Source organism: Mustelus asterias, chromosome 1, assembly GCF_964213995.1.
Source record: "Mustelus asterias chromosome 1, sMusAst1.hap1.1, whole genome shotgun sequence".
Taxonomy (NCBI): domain Eukaryota; kingdom Metazoa; phylum Chordata; class Chondrichthyes; order Carcharhiniformes; family Triakidae; genus Mustelus; species Mustelus asterias.
Window position 1 is genome coordinate 77,702,230 of NC_135801.1, and position 22,280 is coordinate 77,724,509.

General features: G+C 40.0%; 1 protein-coding gene across 1 annotated transcript in view; it reads left to right on the forward strand.

Annotated features, from left to right (window-relative positions):
- The window catches only part of fras1 (Fraser extracellular matrix complex subunit 1), a 469,072-nt gene extending 447,391 nt beyond the window's left edge, over positions 1-21,681 (forward strand). The window contains exons 66-73 of the mRNA XM_078235603.1: positions 1,206-1,356; positions 1,458-1,565; positions 3,377-3,536; positions 5,634-5,750; positions 6,978-7,144; positions 15,249-15,454; positions 16,203-16,349; positions 19,922-21,681. Coding sequence (XP_078091729.1) covers positions 1,206-1,356; positions 1,458-1,565; positions 3,377-3,536; positions 5,634-5,750; positions 6,978-7,144; positions 15,249-15,454; positions 16,203-16,349; positions 19,922-20,500 — 1,635 coding nt within the window. The 3' untranslated portion in view covers positions 20,501-21,681. The remainder of the gene's footprint in view (positions 1-1,205; positions 1,357-1,457; positions 1,566-3,376; positions 3,537-5,633; positions 5,751-6,977; positions 7,145-15,248; positions 15,455-16,202; positions 16,350-19,921) is intronic.
- The last annotated feature ends 599 nt before the right edge of the window (positions 21,682-22,280 follow it).

Below are 22,280 nucleotides of genomic sequence, written 5' to 3' on the forward strand. Positions count from 1 at the left end.
GGTAAAGAGGGAACCGGCACGGAAGTGGGCGTAGATCGTGGTACTCGCCTCACGCCCGACTTTACCAAGTGTTCGCGCCCAAAAACGGGCTCAACACGATGGTAAAATCCGGCCCATTGTCTACAATTATTTGATTGACAATGGTCCAAATTATAAGCAACTTCACTTTACATTTCTGTCAATTAAATGAAACACTGCTATCACAGTTAAAAAAATGCTTTGTTTTAGTATTTTAACCAGAGAAAAAGTTTGTATTATTCAGATGTTTAATTTTTAACCCATCAAAAAGAGAGGTCGAAATAACACCAAATGACATTCTTGAAGTGCTTTCAGATCAGTTAATTACTTTTGACATGCTGCCATGAAGCTCAACACAGAGACCTCACAAACAGCAAATCGAATGATTTTGGTGGTGATGGTTGAGGGAACAATATTGGCCTAGATTGTCTATATAATACCTACATATCTACCATTCATATCTACATAAAGAAATAGGTGGAACCCTAGTTGAATATCTTTTGTGAAAGGTGGAACCTCAACAGTGAAGCATGCGTTTGGTTCTGCCCTGAAATGTTAATCTTATTAGTGTGCTCAAGACCTGGCGCAAGCATTGAACTCATAGTGGGTCATTTTGACTTTGGACAATGGGGTGTAATGGATGATGATATCGGGTCAGTCACCCATTATACACCTCTTCACAACATTTGTTTCCATTGATTTAAAGGTGACTGAGCTGATGTCACTCATTTTACACTATCACTCAAAGGCATTATTACTCCCACAGTCTTCTAACTCAGAAAGGGAATGCGAGCAAATGAGAGAAAATGCATCACTGTTAAAGTCTGTCAAAAAGTGATTATTTCAAATAAAATTGAAATATTGCTTATGTTTGGCCTATCTTTTCACATCAGGTAATTAATTATTAATTAGACTAACTATTCAGTTTATTTACATTCTCATATCAATTAAGGTTTAGATTTTGTGTCATGATGTGTGATTAGTGAGAGTCTACAGTATATGCATAACAATGCCAAAGATCTTGGAGGTGAGAGCAGAGACTTTGCAGAACAATTCCTTGCAGGGCCAATGGATTGTGATGGGTTCACAATGAAGTGGATCATGTTCACAGACTTGGGACAGAGGGATTAACGAGCCCGAAAGGTTTTCTCCCATGTCACATTTTCTTACACTCTTATAATTGGCAGGTACGAGATTCTGCCCAGTCATTCCTGACAGTGTCAGTTCCATTGTACGTCTCTTACATTTACGTAACAGCACCAAGAGGTTGGGCTTCACTCGAGCATCACACTGAGATGGAGTTCTCATTCTTTTATGACACCGTTCTATGGAGAACAGGTAAGAAAGATAGTTGCAAAGAAATTGTGTTTTTTTGAATTTTACTTCTTTTTCATTTATCTAATGCAAAGTTTTTCATTTTGTCTTGTTATTTAATGCAGGCATACAGACTGACAGTGTATTGTCAGCGCGACTTCAGATAATACGCATTTATATAAGGGACGATGGTCGTCTTGTCATTGAATTCAAGACACATGCAAAATTTAGAGGCAAGTAATTTCTTCATGGGTTGAAGGATGTTGAGAAAGGGGAGAAGCCAGGGTTTACTGAAGGATTAGCTATTGGTTATAATTCATATTTTACAAGCGACCATCATGTGTTCTATAAATCATTTTTATCAGAATAATATAACGCATATTCAACAGTATGTTACTATTGAATCCAAAATGTAACATTTGTGAAAATGTAGGAGTAATCTATCTAGAGCTTCACATGCATCAGGACTCAAATTCCAGCAGTGCTAGTCCAAATCCACATTCCACACTCAATTCCTGTGTCCCCACAATAGAGAATTTACAGCACAAAAAAATTACTACACCAGAATCCTTTTCCAAGAAGAACAGAATATCTGAATTTTCCTAAACTGTAAGAGCAACAGAGTTGGTTTTTTTAAACTTCAAGATTAAGATCTGTTTTTAATCACGTAACTATTTTTACCTATTCAACTGGTTCAATTTAGTTATTGATTCATTTTGTACCAACTGCTCTGCCAGTATAGCCATGGTATTGCTATGTAATTATGGTTATACTGTGTGTCTAATGATAGGTTGATACTGCAAATTTGTCAAGAAATAATTTTGCCCTTTGGTATGAGGTTCTGGGTGGAGTTCCTTCAGAAAAGTCTTCAGGTTTTGGGAGGTCCTTTTGTGGGGGTGGGGGGATGATGTTGGTGGTCGATAGTTTTGCACTAACTTTCCTTAAAAATGCCTGGAATTTTCTTCTGCTCATTTTGGGTGGATCACACTATCCTCTGCCTACCTAGCCAATCACATCTAAATAATGATAAGTAGGCATGGCTGATGGATTTGTTGTGTGTTTTTTCTCTCCACTGATTCCAATAAACAACTACTTTTCCAGTTTATGCCTGGTCTTACTGCCTATTTGTTCCTTCTCACACTTTGCTGTGCTGGTTCTGGAGCACTACTGCTTCCCAGTCACCCACAAAACAGAAATTTCCCAAGTTTGTTTCTGCCATTGAGAAACCTTGCTGAGTGGCCCCAGGAAGCTGCGATCCTGAGTGCATCACGAAAGGAACACAAAATATCCGCTCCTGTAGAGACTTGTGCACTGCTGTCGTTTGCAATTCAACTCCCATGGACTCAAAACTGAAGAGTAACAATAGCTCTGGAGACCTGCCAATAAATTGACTCAATTGACCCCGACTCAAGTTGCAGCAGGTTCTGACCAATGGGCAGATGTCTTACTTCAACCAGTTCCAGCAGCAATCCTGCCAGGAATAAAGTTCACCTTCCTATGTTATGTATATTACAGTAAAGTAGGCATTGATTGTTTTCAGTAAATATTTCTTTTGTGTCACATAAGGCTTGTTTAAGTACGCAGAGCATTGCAACCACAGAATTTCCTCATTTGGCTAGAACAAACATTGTCATGAAATCTTGTCAGTATTCTGAACCTAGGCTTTTCATCCCAGCTTCAAAGCTGATTATAATCAGTGAAAACCCTTCTTAAAATAAGTTCCTCCTGCCTCCAAAAGTGTAAAATAGACAGCCAAAGGGAGAAAGGCAAGTTGATATTGGACTATCAAAAAGTAGCAAAGGTTAACACAGGTGGAGCAGGATTTGAATGATAAAGGAGTAAAGCTGAAGTAAAAGTTAAAAATATACTCCAGGTGTTGAATTAGCAGATGATTCCTCATCACTACTCACTGACTAGCAAAGTGCATGTGAGAATGGCAGTGATGGTGGAGAACAGAAGAAAGTGCATCCAAATCATGGCACAAAAGTGCTGTTCTGAGCAGAGAGAGAAGAAGCCTGAACCTGGTATATGTGTTTCTTTCCAGGTCACTTTGTGATGGATCATCACACACTGCCAGGGGAGAAGTCTCAAATTGTAGCTCCTGATCATTTGGGGGGTATTGAATTTGACCTGCAGTTGCTCTGGAGTGCTCAGACATTTGATTCCCCTTATCAGCTATGGCGAGCAACTAGTTCTTACAACAGGTAAAGTAAAAATCCATCTTCCTTGCTGACCTACTGCTTTTCGAGGACTGCCACAATTTAACAATAGGTTTTAAACCCAATAGTGTTTTACACATGAAAGCAGAATGCAGTTTTATTCTGAATTGTCAACTGCCATGTTTTGGGAAAACGTACATGCTAATCTAACTTTTTTACGATGGTAGTGAGATACTTTGTTCTGGCAAGGATGATAGTGCTGATTTATTTTTTACTTCCATCACTTCTTGTAACTATAATAAGGCATTCTGTAGCTAAATGTAAAACCTTTCATTGAACATTGATTCATACAAAAATCAATGCCTGTTTTGTTTACAAGACTAAATTCCTCCACCCTCAAGAAAAAGTTTGCACAGCCACAGAAATCACTGTGTCACAAAAATGCATGTACAGAGGAGAAAAGATCCATATTAATTTCCAGTGGGGTTCTCTCAACCATTCATTGTAATATTGTAATTTAGGGAGATCTGCAGACATCTGGGTGGGGGGGGGGGAATAAAATCCTATTTAGGAGTGTTTTTCCGAGGTTTTCCTAGATTCTCCCTCAAACTTACAATGGGCGATCCATAGAATCCCTGTGGGAATTCAACATCGATGAGCCTTCATAAAAAACATATTTCTCCACCAAACAGCAGCACGCAAATCAGAATATTCAACAATTGTCATTTGTCATTTTATATATTAAATAAAATTCCCTTTTAATTGATGTGTTCTTAAGGTTTATCTATTTACTTTGAAAATTCAATTCTCTCTTTGGGGGAGATGGGGGGGGGGGGGGGGGGGCGCGGTGGTAAAAGCACATTAGCCCAATGCTGAGACACATTCCAGAGAGTAATTAATCCATGTGCCAAAACTAGAAAATGTTTACAGTGCATTATGATAGGCAGTAATATTCTTCAATTAAGGATTAGCTTCCCAATATAAGGTAGTAAGCATAAAATAAGACAATGTGGTTATCTAAAACAAAACGTTACCTTATTCTAAGTGGATGTAGTTTTAATGCAGGATTTGGCAGATTCATTGATAGATCCTGCTTTTTGAAATAATTTCAGATAAGGCAACCTGTGAGATCTGTGGGATAATAATACTTACGTTCATATAAAAGCAACTAGGAATGGACAATAAATGTTGGCCTAGCCAGTGATGCCCCACATCATGTAAATGAATATGAAAAGAAATAAGCCTAGAAATTTCTGTCAGTTGTATTAATGGGCCAGTGGGTAATGTGTTTACAATCCTTTGTAAAAGTGGAGAAAAAGCAATGTTATACAAATGCAACATTCTTCTGATAATATCAACACAAGCCATTTTTAAATGTTAATCCTATTTTGCGTTGGGCAATCTCAAAATGCCCCACACAATTAATAACTTTTGAAGTATAGTGACTGGAATTATGTAGGGGAATGTTTTTAGCCGGTAGTTAAAAACTGGGCATATAGTAGGTAATAAAAATTGGACAACTCATGCAATTTATGTCAAAGTATTAGCACCTTCATGAATTTAGGACGATAGTAAGAGTATTTAGCTCTTCCAAGCAACAAGATCTTATATGGTTAAGATTCCAAATTAATATCCAAAAAATGAGTCTATTTTGTATTGTTAAGTCCAGAATGTGAATAACATTGAATTCTGTTCAAGACATTTAGAAAGCTAACAACTTGGGATTTTGATCTGTCAAAAGTGGACAAACATGTTGGGCTTTTCTGCCTTTCCTTGTGTAGAATCGCTAAAAATTCTTTTATCTTTAATTGACATGGTTCTTTGTCATTACTGACTATTTCTATGTGATTTTTTAGCCTGTCAGAATTTGAAACCGAGTAAGTATACTTCTCAGCAAACTATCATTTGTGACATTCTATTTTAAAAAGTCTTTTGAATGCACAAAAATTGTTGCAGCTATTGGAATGAAGGTTTCATCAACCAAATGCTCATTCAGTGCATTTAAAAAAAATTGTATTAGATTACATAGGATATAGTAGGATATTTATCGACTTAAATCAGCTAATTGTGGCATATATCATGTAGCAGCAAGCTTTAAAAGAATTTGCATGATTTTTTTTCTGATGTTTTTCTTCTCCACAGGAAAGATTATTCAGGAGAGTACACAATCTTTCTGATCCCCTGCACTGTACAACCCACACAACCTTGGATCGACCCTGGAGATAAGCCATTGGCCTGTACCGCACATGCTCCTGAAAAGTACGGATTATAATTCCACTACTCAAATATTTCTTCAACTTCAGCACAAAATGTGCAAAATCCAGTCTTTTTCCATTTTTTCTCTCATGGGAAAATGCTTTGTGCCATTTTATCATTAAACCTACAGAGAATTAGAGTCGTAAGCTCTAACCTATCTGAAGGGTTCAGATTGCTCAGTAGGTTACAGAAGCAAAACCGGAGATAATTTTCCAACTTTCTTCACACTACCTTTTGCAATCTCGTAATCACTGAACCATCTGTAATATGCCAATGATAATGAAAAGAGCTAAAATTACAGGATTTAAGACTACAAAAGACAATTATGTTGTCACCACTGCCGAATATTATGCTGTCCTAAGTTTTACAGGAGAGAAAGGAAATCACCTGTGTAGCTTGTATTATCTGAAAAAGTGTTCTCAAAATACATACAACGGGTATATCTTGGCATACAGCAATATCACTAGGGCCATATTTAGCTTAAAACCCCAGATTTGAGTTTGGGAAAGCCAGCTCATGCAAAAAAAAGCATGGATTTATCACCAGCTGAATGAAAATAACCAGAGCAAATTGCATTTATCAAATGGCCAGAAAAAAATTAAACATCTGGCTTTATTTGACAAGTTATTATTCACACATTAGCTGTTTTATACCTATTTGTCCTGATTTACTGGGATTTTGTGGCAGGGTAGGGACTTGGAGTAGTCCACCAGCATTTTTTAAGATGAATTCTGTTTCCACCATGTCTCTGCGCAGTAAAGGCGAAGTGTGTAGTTTCCCCTCCCATTTTTGGGTTTTCTATGTTTGTAGTTGTCAGTGCTACACAGAGTTGACATCATACCCACTGGTACTGAAGAGAGTAGGGGTTGGACAATTCTTCTGGACTTAAACTTCTGGTGCACTAGAACACTTTAGGCCCTGCATTTCCAGTTCCCACCTGGAATTAAAATTGATTCTTAATTGTTCTTAAACCATTATCTTACAGCAGTAGTTCAGAGCCAAAATTTATATATTAATACAGCAGTATGTGTTCAATGCCAGTGTAATAACCATTGTGAAAAATGAGAGCTAAAGTAGACTTATCAAGAAATAATTGCAATATAATTTCCAGTTCTGAATAAATTTGTCTTTGTAGATGTGGATCTGCTTTCACTTATTGCAGAGAACATACAATATAACTGTCTTCTGAGATAGTGTCAGCACATTGACTTTATTCTTTTTTCCGTCAAGGTTCCTTGTCCCTATTGCCTTTCAACAGACAAATCGCCCAGTTCCAGTTGTCTACTCTCTCAATACAGAGTTTCATCTTTGCAATAACGAGAAGGTTTTTATGATGGATCCTTCTGAAACAGAGATGTCCCTGGCTGAAATGGATTATAAAGGAGCCTTCTCAATGGGTATACAACTTTTTAAACTCATTATGAAATACAGCCCATCCTTTTTATAATAGATTTGATTGCTATAAATGTATTATTTCCGATTGTTTACGTGACCTGGTTGAAGGACCAGTTGCCTGTCCCACAAACAACATTTATTGTCTAAAAAGTGCACTTCGTGCACCCAACCTTTTTGGTAAGGGTGGTGGTGGGATTTTGGCTTTGTGTGATAGTGTAAAACCTGCAAAAGCAAATTGGTTGTCGGTTTTACATCTGTCCTGATTTTTGTTTCCATTTACTCCCACATTGATTTGCTAGCACCTGCTTTAAACAAGTTTCGAATTACCCTCCCCACCTCCCTACATGGAGAGCCCAATGCGTTATAAAGTTTTTTGCATGATCTCTTTCAGTGCTTTATTTTGAATGGACATGGCTTACTATGTCTGTCAATCAGTTGATCTATCAATGTACCATCATCTCGTCAAACCTGCAAATAATTCGTGCAAATCTCATTTCTAACATTCTTAAACTTGACATGTGTAACTTAATTTCATGTGATGTCAGAAAAGATGCATAACTGATGGCTAATCCAACATCACTCCTCTTTCATGATGGGAGCTGTATCCACAAAGTCAAAATTATCCCCCCAATCCCCAGACCAAGGGAATCATTTCTTCCATTTTGAGAATTTATATGAAACAATTTTGAAAAAGCAATAATTCTTCAATATTTAGAATAAGGCAAAACACCCACTAATTTTTCATTGTTATTCTTTTTCTGTCATTTGAGTCGAGAATCTAAATGAGCATTAGGTTCTGGCGAGGAATGGAACTAAATGTTGATATCAACATTTTGGAATACAGGTGGAAGCTCGAAATGTGAGAGTTGATTTTCTAATCGGGCATCCCTGGAGGGAACATCCCTTGCCTGGAGAGCTGGCTGGGAAACTATCTGCCTGCAGCTTTTTCATTCTGCCCAGTAATTTTAAGAAGAGCAGAAAATGAAGGGCTTGGAGGCCTATGATATCCTAACCAGCCCTCACTTCAATAGCCTTCATCATACAAAATCTGTCCAGTAGTGCAGCTCAAAAAATAAAGTGAATGAAGGAATAAAATACTGCACTTATCATAACTGATGGTGTCAATACAAGGGTTGGACAGAGAATAGAACTCCTACAACCATGGTAGGAGGTGGATTCATATCGCGACCACTCAGCTGCCTTTTTACGACAGGGTGATGTCCAAATACTGCAGGGGGATGTGTTCATAAAATTCTCAGTAACATTCAAATGAAATATGCCATAAGCATCAACTACGATATATCTTGAGTGCTGCCCTTGTGAACAGCCTTTTCCTGTAAGCTTTTTTCTTTCTAATTGATTATTTTCTACTTTTATTTTTAATAAAAAGGAAGACTTGCATTTTGTGATCACAGGAAGGCCCAAAACACTTTACTCAGTATACTTTCTTGCATGTAGTCACTGTTGCCATGTTCAAAACACAGCACTCAATTAGTGCATAGTAAGCTCCCATAAACAGCAATGTTTTGATGATAATCTGTTTTTAGGTGTTAGTTGAAGAGTAAATACTAGCAAGGGTGCCTCCTGCTCTTTTTCAAAATAGGTCCTGGGATCTTCTTTGTCAACTGTGAGGGCAGATGGGGTCTGAGTTTAACATTTCATCTGAAAGACAGCACCACCAAGATTGCTGCACTCCCTCAAAACTGTACTGAAGTATTAGCTTGGATTATGTGCTTATGTGTCTGGAGTGGGACTTCAACCCATAGCCTAAGTTTTTCAGATGGCAATGTCTCGCTTCCCGCCACCTGAAGACATTGAGTGCTCCACAGCCAATTCACTTGAATGAGCCTTAAGTGGCTGCAAGTGGGACTTCCGCCCCTTTCTCAGGAGGAAATCCTGCCTTAGAGATCTGCCAACCAATCTGCTTGGCTGGCAGCTCTCCAGTTCCTGCAACAATAGCACTGTTGTTGACAGAAGTGTAAGTTCAGGAGGACATCAGAGTCCAAGTCCGGGCAACAGAGGCCCAATTCAAGGGGTCACAGGGCAGGGAGAGTAGAGAAAGGATTGGGGGGACACAAAAGGGGTGATCAAGGTTTCGGGGAAGGATGAGAGGGTTTGGGAGGTCTGGAGGCCACTGGACCTTAAAGGTGCGTGCCTGATTTCCGATGGGGGGCTTCTGATGGAGCCCCATACCCCCATTTATGCCTGAAAACTAACTTCTTTTTCCATCTTCCCCATGGAAGTTCAGTCCTTCTGCCAACCTAAAAATTAAGTGGGCGTCAATTGGGGCAAGAGAGGGCTTCCCGCCCAAGGCCTTGCCCGCCCCAGCATAAAATCGCGATGTGGACAGGCAGGTTCGACTAAAACCTCGCCAGTGGGGGAGTGTAAAATTCTGGTCCATGATCTGCTGACCCAGAAGCATGAGGGCAATGCACTGAGCTACAGCTGACAACAATCATACTGTGCAGAGCTTTTCTCCACTGTCACATTCCAGCAAAAAGGTCTGTACAGTTCCATTCCAACAAAACATAATTCTCCAACATAGAGTTTGCAATTAAATGCACTCAGCCCACTATGAATTCCAAAAAGTAAAATGCTTTACAAAAGAAGCATATTTTAAGAAAATAAAAGCTTACTGATAACTTAGCAACAACAACAGCCTTCCAGCTCCAAAAATAACTTTCCCTTCCAAAATAAGAACAGTATGCTCATTTGAATCTGAGTTGCCTTGGTTCTAAATCCACACAGAATTAGTATTCTGTATCAGCAGCTCAGCGGCACCATCCCCTCAACCTTCCCACCTTGGATTACAATTACTTGAAGTCATTTTGGCTTTCCAGATTGCCTGAAGCCATGATGTAATTGTTACTCCTTGAGAAAGGAGAGTGTGTGTGACCGTAAAATTTGGATCTAAAGCACGGTTGGAGAAGATTCTATGGAAACCAAAGGCCCTCCAAGTAGGACTCCACTGTGTCTCCTTTCCTGCTGGCCTGGCTGCAGCTGCTCATGCTTGGTGACTCATCACGTACTGATCCAACTTTAGCCTCCAAGGTACCTGCAATGCCAGTCTCTCAGCTGGAGGCTGCAAATGTCTGATCAAGTGACAGGGCTTCTTCATCAGTGCTGTGCTGTTGCTCAAGTGCCACCTGACCATCCATTGAGGGCCTTAAGTGAACCCAAAACCTAGTTAGCACTGCTGCCTCAGTGCCAGGGACCCAGATTTGTTTCTGGCCTTGGGTGACTGTGTGGAGTTTGCACAGTCTCCCTGTGACTGACTGACTGTTTCCTCCAGGTACTCCGGTTCCCCTCCACCCCCACAGTCCAAAGGTGTGCAGGTTAGGTGGATTGGCCATGCTAAATTGTCCCTTTAGTGTCCAAAGATGTGTAGGATTAGGTGAAATAGCCATGGTAAATGCATGGGGTTACAAGGACAGGGCAGAGGGGGAGGTCTGGGTGGATGCTCTTTTGGTGAGTCAGTGCAGACTTGATGGGCCGGATGGCCTCTTTCTGCACTGTAGGGATTCTATGGGAACCATGGGGCATTCCTCATTCAAAGACAGTCAATACCTGATCAAGGGACCTAGGGGTAGTTGAAGCCACTCCCTCTGTCCCTGCATCTGCACCCTCCCAAGCTCCGTTCCAAGTCCCCTCAGCCCTCACCGCATCCTGTCCACACTCACCTTTGTCCCTCGTGGATCCTGGAGTTCTGGTGGGTGTGTTGCTGGCAACTGAATTAAAACGGTCTTTCTGTGTTCCACTTCGGTTTGGCCACAGCTTTTATAGTGTGTGTGCAAGCCATCTGTTCCACTCCATGCTGTTCTAACATAGTGTTTAAAGTCCTACTTACATCAAATGACCCTTATTTGTAAATGTAAAAGGAAACAGTCACATGATCAGGTGATATTACCCACCAGTGGCAGCAACAAAGCAGAAATTCATACCAAACCATTTTCTGGGAGCAATTATCCAATTTTATGCCAGGCAGGAGGCGTCAAGATCTCTGCGATAACTTAGCCTAAGAACAGAAGACACTACAGAAAGATTTATCAGCCAAACCAACCATGTGGACGTTCAACAATGAACCACCACACAATGTTAATGCTCAGGTACATTTATGCCAGGTTCAGATTGCATTGTAATTCAGCATAAGAGAGGCGACTGTGGTTTTCTGTTTCCAAAGAAGCATAGAAACTAGGAGCAGTAGGCCATCTACCCTTAGAGCCTGCTCCGCCATTCAATACGATAATGGTTGATCCTATATCTCAATACCACAGTCCAACTTTCTCCCCATACTCTTTGATGCCATTAAAATCTAAAAAAAATCTTTCTCGAAAACATTCGGTGACTTGGTCTTCTCTTGAACCTGTGGTAGAGAATTCCATAGGTTCACTACGATTTTGAGTGAATAAAATTTTCCTCATCTCAGTCCTAAGTTGTTTATCCCATATCCTGAAACTGTGTCCCTTGGTTCTAGATTCTCCAACCAGGGAAAACATCCTCCCTCTCATTCTAAATTCCAATGAGTGCAAGCCCACCCCATAAGACAGTCCTGCCAACCCTGATATCAGCCTAGTGAACCACCACTTCATTCCCTCAATGTTAAGTATATCCTTTCTTGAGTAGGGAGACAAAAACTGCACACAATACCCCAGGTCTGGTCTTACCAAGGCCCTGTATAACTGCAGTTTGACATCCCTACTTCTGAACCGAAATTCTCTTGTGTTGAAGGTTAACATACCAATTGCCTTCCTAATTGCTTGCTGCACCTGCCTCTCCATTTTAATTGACTGATGCACAAGGGCACCCAGATCCCTTTGTACATCCACACTTCCCAATATATCACTATTAAAATAATACTTTTCCTTTCTGTTTTTCACACTGTAATGTGTAACTTCACGTTTAGCCATGTTGTACTACATCTGCCAAGTGTATTCCCACTCACTCAACATGTCTAAATCACATTTAAGTCTCCTTGCATCCTCCTCACAACTCACAATCCCCCTCAGTCTTGTGTTGGCAGTGAACTTGGAAATGTTACATTCAGTTCCCTCATCCAGGTCATTTATATATATCATGAACAATTGGGGCCCACACTGATCCCTTTGGTGCCCCACTAGTCGCTGCCTGTCACGGGGGAAAAAGACCCATTTATCCCCACTCAGTTTGTTATCTGTCAACCAATTCTTGATCCATTCTAATATATTACCCCCGATCCCATGTGCTATAATTTTACTCACTAACCTCTTATAAGGGATCTTATCAACAGCCTTATGAAAATCCAAATACAACACATCCACTGGTGCTCCCTTATCTATTCTACTAGTTAAATCCTCAAAGAAACTCCAGTAGAAGAAGGAATTAGTAAGCCTATAAGTGAATCTAAGATGTGTTACTGCTCCTATTCACCTACAATTTCCTGTTTCATAAATATATTTGACAATTTTTCACCAAAGACAAATTGATTTGAATATTTTCCAAAATCAAGGAAGATTACTTTAAGGATGTGATACAATCAGTTGCTGAAACACAGTGACAGAAAGCTATTCTCTTTGACCAGTGGGTCACTGCAAATTATCTAGTTATTTACCTGGAAACGGCACATGTCATTTTTTGGAGATTGAGGGAGGTCTGAGATCTAGTATCAGTATGAAAGGTAACTCTGATGTAACGAACATCTCAGTACATTTTCTAGCATTAAGTAAGTATCTAGCCTTCTTGTGCCTTAAGTAATTTGGAATGAGGTGCATTTATGGATTGTCATTTATATTTTTCTTTTTTAAAAAAATTATGAGTGATTGAAATTATTCCTTGTTTCAGGTGAGTAGCAAGGGGATACTGAAATGGTTTTGTAACATTGGAATTTTCACTTCTTGGTTGGGAGCACAGAATTGGGACATTTCCCGGCACCGCAAACCCAACCCATGAGAAAATAGCTCACAACTATTCTTATTTCCAGGGTGGTGGGATTCCCTGGGAATCAGGCTGGACGACACTGGAAAGAGTGTGGAGGATGCCAGGTGCAGAGGCAGGTTGGGTGGAAGGCCTGCCTCTGTGCTGTGGCACTGTATTGAAGTTTTAAAAAGCACCAAAAGTGGAAAACAGCCCTCACACCTCCTCACCCCTCACAACTCCACACATTTCCCATGCTCCACCCATGCCAACCTCATACACCCCACCCACCACATGGCCTCCTATACCCTGCATGTCAACCTGTGTCCCCACCCACCCCCCTGGGCCTTTATAGCACCATGATAACTTACTGTGCCCAATGCTCCCCCACACACCAACCTTCACCCTTACACCTACCATGCCAATACACTCAGTATCCAAAATGGGAAGACCCCAGGATCCAAACTGAGATAAAATAAAGTTACAAGTGTCTATTGCAGACTTTTTAAAACTCATTCATTAAAAACTCATTTATATTCCTTCAACTACTTTATCCCTTAAGACAATAATCATTTCATTCAATTGCATAGTTGCTTATAAAACTGAGCGTTGACATTTATAGCCCCATTTCAATGAATCCATAGATAGAATCATAGAATCCTACAGTGCAGAAAGAGGCCATTCGGCCCATCGAGTCTGCACCGACCACAATACCACCCAGACCCTTTCCCCATAACCCTATGCATTTACCCTAGCTAGTCCCCTTGAGGGGCAATTTAGCATGGCTAACCCGCACATTTTTGGATACTTGGATCTGGTCATCAAACTAAAATAGCAGGCACCCTATTATGATAATGAAGAGTTGTGAAATCAGTCATGCAGTACTAATTCAGTAATGGTTTATGTCAATAGGCAGAGTGAAATAGCAAGCAGTCTTTTTTTAAATACTCCAGATAGTTTTTTCAAAGATTTAAAGGGCAGGAATTTTTGATGCCTTGACAACTTAATTGCTCCTCTTGACATGTTGACAATTAGTTTGGCAGTTCCAATGAGCTTCCCAATTCCAATGAGTTATCCCAAAGGTTACCCTTGTTGTCCAAATTACTCCACAAAGTTCAGACTTGCACTACCAGGTCTAATCTGCACGTGCTAGGTTTCTTGCAAAATCATCCAAGTGGAGACAGCTGCTGATTTCTATGAGCAGTTACCTCCATAAAATATGCATGAGCAAATCCGGAACCAGGCCCATTCCTGCTCCCGCGAAATTGGTAGGTACCATGTTAAGGGGCGGGACTTCCAGATTCTGGCCTCTTCTGACATTTTTGCCCAGTAGAGAGGCTCTCTGTCGTTGGGAAAATCCAGACCCCTGTTTTTCTACATCTCACTCTTCCACAATTTCTCCATTTGGAGGTTGCTCAATTTCACATTTTCTCCCTTCCTTGGGGCAGTTGGATTCTCTGAACTGTTGGCTAATCTGTTGTCACTGACTAAATTCAAGGCATGGGATTCAGTTCTGGCCAGCTAGCAAGACACTTTTGCTTCGAAAGAATAATTTATACCCAGCCTGGCTTTCTATTCAATGGTCCAGCTGATGGCGAACCAGCTTTCCATAACTTAAAGTAACCGGCAATTCTAGCCTTTTTGCTATAGCTCACTAGAGCTCAATTTTTCTCAAGATTCCAACTGAAGCAGACTTTGAGATAAATCTTTTAACTACAACAAAACAAATAAATCATCGCGGTTTTATTTTTAGAAGTCATTCAACTCACTGCAGTCTTTCATTATTTTTTCTTCATCTGACTCCCAACATAGCAGAATTTGAGGAGCAGCTCTGAACCATACTATTTAAAAGTTCTATTTAAGATTACACAGCAGTGCCCGTAATTAAAGCTCTTTCCTTTACGCTGTCTTGGCACGGGGGTTAAAAAAAAACCTGATTCTTGCTCAGCCCCTTTTTAGATTGTCCTCTTTAACTTTGCATCTGATATATTAGTCACAATAGTGCAGATAAAAGAATAATTAGAAAAAAAATGTTTTCCAGAGAGAGCTATGCTTAATCAAATAATTTCTACTGCTGAATAGGCATGAACACATGGTGATTTTAGCGTGTGCTTTTATATAGCAAGACATGGTCAATTACCATAGGACGTGTGTCAAAACCACATGATGAAACATTGCCCAGGAGATGATGATTCACATACCTTCTTGTTTTAATAGGTCAGAGACTGTATGGACGTGTGCTTTGGAATCCTGAGCAAAACCTCAACTCTGCCTACAGGTTACAATTAGAGAAGGTGTACCTCTGCACCGGGAAAGATGGTTATGTCCCTTTCTTTGATCCCACTGGAACTATTTATAATGAGGGCCCACAATATGGCTGCATCCAACCCAACAAACACTTGAAACATAGATTCCTTCTTTTGGTACGTTTAAAAAAAAATGCTTATAAAAAGTTTATCGAGGAAACTTTTCCAATTTTTAAACTGTGATATGTTAATAGTCTTAAAGTTTGAGGTAAGCTGACAAAACCTATATAAAAATGATCAGCTGTCGTCCATCCCCCAGTCTGATGTTTTACCATTTATATTACTGCAAGCAAAAAAAAGGCTGAAGGTTAATTAGATATGCTGTGATTATTGAGAATCTCGCCTGCCACTTCTGCTGGGCCTTGCACCAGAACATGTGGTGAAATCCAAAGCCTCCAGTTACACTCCTGGTCACTGCCATCTCGGACTTCAAAACACCAAAAGTTTTGGTCATTCTGTGTGGCATGGGGATTATATACTTGTCAGCCTGTCTCTGGGGTTCCTCATAAACACTCTGTGGATTAGGAATTTTTGCTTCCACAGGCATATGAAAGAGAAATATCTTCCCAGTAAGTCCATATTCTACTTTTCAGCCTTCCACTCAGTCTGCCACATTTGTTCGTTTCTAATTAAGCTGTCCTGTTATAGACTGGCTCCTGAAAATTACCTTTGATTTAATAATGATTAAGGAGCCCTATGAGCTTGGAAAACTACTATAACTTGTGCAATCCTGTTATAAGATTCTTCCTGAATACTACCGATGATTTGGTAATGATTACACAGGCTGATTACAGACTGTGTTGCTTGTTATAGATTTCCTCCTGAATGCTGGTTTTGTTGAATATTAATATTGGCTCTTTTAAAGGATCGGAACCAACCAGAAGTAACTGACCAGTACTTTCATGATGTACCATTTGATGCTCAGTTTGCGTCTGATGCACCCGAGTTTCACACAATGAGGGATGTGCCTGGAGTGGATGGTTTCACAATGAAGGTTGATGCTCTTTACAAGGTTTGTTTACTCAATCAATTTACATTATTAGGGAAATTGCAATGGCAGTTTTCCTGTAGTATATTCATAGGTGCATTGTCCTGCCCAATTCCTCATCTATGGGACAACCCTGAAGTGGTTGTGTGACCTATTTGCGCAATAGTAACTGTAAGAGTAAGATTCAAACCAAAGCAAACAATGACTTGGTTTGGACAATTATCTTTACTTCAGAAGTAATCACATTTTACATTTTGTGTCAAGATGGACATTTACGTTAATTATTTTAACAATATACATCACTGGTGTACGCACATCAGGTGGGAATTTCCTGCTCCCACAGAGGCGAGCTTGAAGGTAGAACTGGGAGGAGATTCTAAAATGTGCGTGTTGAGTCAGTGGACTGACATGTTCCTGTTTCCTTGTGATCTTGCTACAGGAGGTCACCACCGGCAATGGCTACCCATCTAGCAGTGGCAGATGGTCAATTGGAATAATTAAGTGCCCAGTTCTGGGCAGATTGAGGTTGCCTCCAGGAAAGGCCTCCCAGCTGAAGCCAAAGCCCAGCAGGTGCCTGGAGGCCCCCTATACATACCCCGTAGGAGGAGGCCCCTGGCAACTGTGGCCACAGTATCAAATTGAGACCACTTCAGGATATGCATCAAGATGGAGGCACACTTAGATGGTGGCACAATGGTTAGCACTGTTGCCTCACAGTGCCATGAACCCGGGTTCAATTCTGGCCTTGGGTGACTGTGTGGAGTTTGTATGTTCTCCTATGTCTGCACGGGTTTCCTCTGGGTGCTCCAGCTTCCTCCCACAGTCCAAGATGTGCTTGTTAGGTGGCTTGACGATTCTAAATTGCTCCTTAATATCCCAGGATGTGTAGGTTAGTTAAATTAACTGTGGTAAATGCCCAGCGTTACAGGGATAGGACAGCGGATCATGGGCCTGGGTAAGATGCTCTGTTCAGGGAGTTGGTGCAGACTCGATGCACTGAATGGCCTCCTTCTGCACTGCAGAGATTCTATGGTTTCCTTGTCCTACAGTGTCAAGCCCCCATCTCAACCAGTGGGGTTGCAATCCTTCTAAAGCTGTTGGCCCTCTGTCAAAACCTGAAATCTAAGAGTCTTGCCCATCATCCTTAATTGGAGAGCACTCAGAGGTAGTGTCTTAGTTGGAGAGCAGAATCAGGTCCTGGAAATGGTCCCACCTCATGGCTATTCTTGGAGGGATAAGGTTCCACCAATACAGGAGTTAAAAATATCTCAGAATGTTTTGCAACTTCTTATTCTCTGTTTCTATAGATATATTTGTGTTTCTAGCAGACTATCCCCCACCCCATTCCCACCAATCCATCATCCCTCCACAGGTTGCAATGTACTGAGGAAGTTATGAGGCACAAATCCAGCCTTGTGCCAAGATTGTGTTACACTACTGACACAAAAACTATTTTAACTCCAATCTGACAAAGACTCATCTAGTCTGGAACTCTCTAATTAAATAATGCAAAGGATTGTGGTCTGAAGAGGCCATAGGAAGTTTAATTGTTTGAGCTTTTAAAGATTTCCTTGTGGGAGCCAGAGCGTTCCTGCAGGTTCCATAAGGAAACTTTGTGTCTTCTCTGCCTCCAGAATTTCTTCCCCCTTACCCGACCAAGCTCACTTCAGAACCCCCCCAACCCACACATTGTTGACAATGCATGACTACTGTGACCCACCCTTCCTTGGTCATTGATCTCCACATCATTCAGATTATTTGTCCATTATATGGAAAACTCCACAATGGAGGATTTGTACTTGACATCCTGGTCGAAAGAAACTGTTTTATGTGCCTAGTTGTTGATATGGTTCAAAACATTCTCAAAGCCACCGGATCATTGGTGCATTTGCAATCAATCTGACATAATTATTTCACATTACAAAGGAAAGCAATAAGAGTCTGATGTTCATACATTTCTTCTCCGAGGTTAATTGCAATAACTTACAAAATCAATATTCTGCCAAATCTACTGAACCATTATCTTGAGAAATATAGTTTGTATCATTGCACCTGAGAAACAAGATTGAATCTCCCTTGATCCAGTGCATTCCAGACTATCTTTGTAAGTAAACTATTAAATTACCTCCTAACCAAGGTTGTGCTCCCCTTGACGCAGCTCTGGTTCATTTACTCGATATAAACTAGAACCTTGGACTGGTGAAGTAGATCAGAGTAAAGCCTGCTTGCTGGATTAGAAAATGGACATTTACAAATGGTGCCCATATTTAATCTGCCACATTTTAAAATACACAAAGTCTCACCAAAACACATTGCCTTTCCAAAATAAATAATAGCAGACGTAGAAAAGGTTTGAACACTGATATTCTTTTTCAAATCATACTTTCTGGGGAGGTGGGGGAGGAGAATTAATATACATATTTGTTCAAATATTCACGGTGAACAGGATATCACAGCCAACCTCAATGGTGTGGACTTGATAAGGGGTCACTGGAGTTTGTTCGGTGAGCAACTGAACCATACAGGAAAGTTACATGATGTATTCTATGATGACGGCTACATTTTCCTCACTATCCCCCGTTGGGAGGCAAAGACGCAACCCATTCCTTATCCCTATCTATTAAGGAGCACAGCAGTCGGTTTGATTACGATGCCGTTTACTATCAGCTCACTTCCAAAGCTCTCACATCAATACTGTGCACTTCTGTGAAAGCTGGTCAGTACTACAGAACCCTCTTCCAGCATAGAATGGAAAGAGTCATTGTATTAATTATTTGTAACACTTTTAGCTACAAGTATAATATTTCAAAGTGGGATCTGAGCATCGCTGTCAAGGCCAGCATTTAAATGCCCATCCCTAATTGACCCTTGTGGTGATGAGTTACCTCCTTGAACTGCTGTAGTCTATCTGCTTTAGATACACGTATAGTGCTGTTTGGAAGGGAGTTCTAGGTTTTTGACACATCAGCATTGAAGGAACAGCACCCAGGTTCCATTCGACGTGTTTGGGGAAGAGCTTGCAAGTGCTGGTATTTCCATGTATCTGCCGCCCTTGTCCTTCTACGTGGTAGAGGTCACAGATTTTGAAGATGCTGTCTAAGGAACATTGGCGAGTTGCTGCAGTGCATCTTGCAAATGGTTTACAGAGCTACCATTTGTGTGATGGTGGTGGAGTGCATGAAGGTAATGGATAGGTTGTTGATCAAGCAGACTGCTTTGTCCTGGATGGTGTCAGGTTTCTTGAGTGTTCGAGCTGCATTCATCCAGACAAGTTTAAATCACACTCCTGACTTGTCCCTTTTTATGGATGGACATGCTTCGGAGAGTCGCGAGCTGAGTTATTTGCTGCGGAAATCCCACCCTCTGACCTGTTCTTGTAGCAAAGTATTTATGTGGCTGGTCCAGTTATGTAACTCTCATAGTTGATCATGTGGAATTCAGTGATGATAATGTAATTGATTGTCAGTGAGAAATGGTTAGATTCTCTCTTGGTAAAGATGGCCATCGCCAGGTTTTACTTGAGTCCTGCCTATACATTTTAAAATACCATTGGCAAAACTTATTTCTATTGCTATAGCTTTGTTATTTCTTATCAGGTGGAAGCTGGCCACCAGTGGTACTTGCAAGTCATCTACATTATTGGTCCAGAGTCACTTTCTGGACCACGGGTTCAACGTTCACTCAGCTATCAACTCCCACGCCAAAAGCGGGACCTGGTGGATAAGTATGGCAAGCTAACACTTGATGACTCTTTGATTTATGACAATGAGAATGATCAGGTCAAGAATGGCACCAACATGAAGAACTTAAGGCTGGAGTCTGAAGCTATGGCATTGACCTCACACAAAGAGGCATCAATAGGCGGTGCTGTCGCTGCTGTAATGCTGCTACTCCTGTTCCTCACTGCTGCTTGCTTTTTAGCAAGAAAATGTAAACATAAGAAGAAATTGCCCAAGGAGATGCCAGAGGAATATCCACTAAACACAAAAGTTGAAATTTGCAACAAGGCATTGAATAGGTTGGAGAAGAATTTAAATAGCAAGCACTGCACAGAAAAAAATATCAATATTTTAAATAAAAATGATGATATCATTCGGGTAAAGGGTGTCAAGGTTAAGCAGGTAAACCTCAACATTAAGCTTCAAAATAACTTACAGGATGGTACAGAAGTTTGATGATTGACAAATTTTATTACAAAATATGTAATTTTTTGTGGCGGGGTTTGTGGGGAAGAGAATGGTCTTTTAAAAAAAACTGTAATAAAAGGGAAAATGGTTTGAGTGGTAGTGATTGTGCTGTGTGATCCATTTTGCAATTGAGCTACCTCATTCTATGCAAGCATGTACCGCATTAATACAGTACTTATTAAACCAGGTGCATATCTGTTCATAAGCTCTTTTGAAAACTAGATGCCTTTGGTGAAGTATTTTCTGTCTGCCCATAATCTCTGTTAATATTTTTCTACTGGTAGCTCAATCATTGTGCATGCTTTTAAATATTCAAATTTTTCTTTTTTATAGCTGAGCTGAATGATTATTTGAATTGTATAAAAATACCTGCAAAAGATCAAACCACTAAACTTACACTTGAGTATTATTGCCTTGTTTCCACCCATGCACTCATATGTGTTTCACGTAAAAGTTTGTTTATAACTGGATGAGATGTGTAAATATCCTTTTGTAAGTGCAATTCTGAGTTAGAGGCAAAGTTCATCCAGGTTAACTTGTACAACAATCAGCTTGTGTGTTTCTGAATGATTGTAATCCTCATTGGCTTTATTTCAACTTGAAAAGTTCTTTTTTCAATTATCATTTTTATACATGTGGGAAATAGAACTTCAAACAAACTGAAATCAGAATGGTATTGTTAAGTATTTGGACACTGTTAGCAACCCCATCGTAATCTCAGTTTATTTGTTTTATTTTAAACAAATACCACTATTATTTACTGTATCATATATACTGTTGCTTTTATATCCTGTGTAGTGAAGTAGTACAAGCACATTTCAGGGTCAATGTTAAACTGTTTAATAGAGCTGTGTGGCAAATCATATTTGAATTGTTATATTACTGTATCCATGAGGACCCCAGCGGACACTGCTGGTGGGATCCAATAGCACACTATTGTCTTCAAATATTCTATTATGTATCTGTGAGAAACAAAACACTGTCAACATTTTTCAGTATGGATCAGCCCTCTCAATGAGCACTTGTCCATGTTGTTAATTGAGTGATCCAATTGTGGTGCTGTAGTTTTATCATTACATCAGTATGTTGAACTAATGACATAAGTAAGCTGACTACTACGTTACCTATCATGAGGTTTTTAACTAATAAAGGATGTTCTATTTAATGTGAATGAAGCTGGTCTGTATTTTTATAGTTCTTTTCTATATTTTCACCAAAGCATTTTTCAACTAAAGTTTACGTATCAATGCAGAATATGAAATGTTATTTTTACACTGAAGCTCATTGGTTTATCTTGTGGGCTAGGAAGGGGCTACATCAATACAGGTTTGTTCTTTCTATATGCACAGAAAGAGCCAGTTACAGGTTTTTAAATGGATATAATTCGATGCAGTAATAAAAACAAGGGTGGATTTTAGTTTTCACCATCAGGCAATAATATCAACATGTAGGATTGTCTGCTTCATAAATTTCCTTTTCTATTAACTTAAAAGGAAGTGGAAATCATGTAGGATGTGTAACGGGCAGTGAATCCATAATGCTGAGTTTACATTTGATGGTGAAAGTTCACATCTGCTTAAAATGTGTAGCCTAATGTGCTGTTCTCAAAACAAAACGGCAATCTTTTTCACAGGTTGCATAAAAAGAGCTAAATACCTTTAAGGAACATTGGTAGATTAAGTGAGTGGGCAAAACTGGCATTTGGATTTTACATCGGGAAGTGTGAGGTTATCCGCTTTGGACAGAAGCAAGATAGATCAGAGTATTT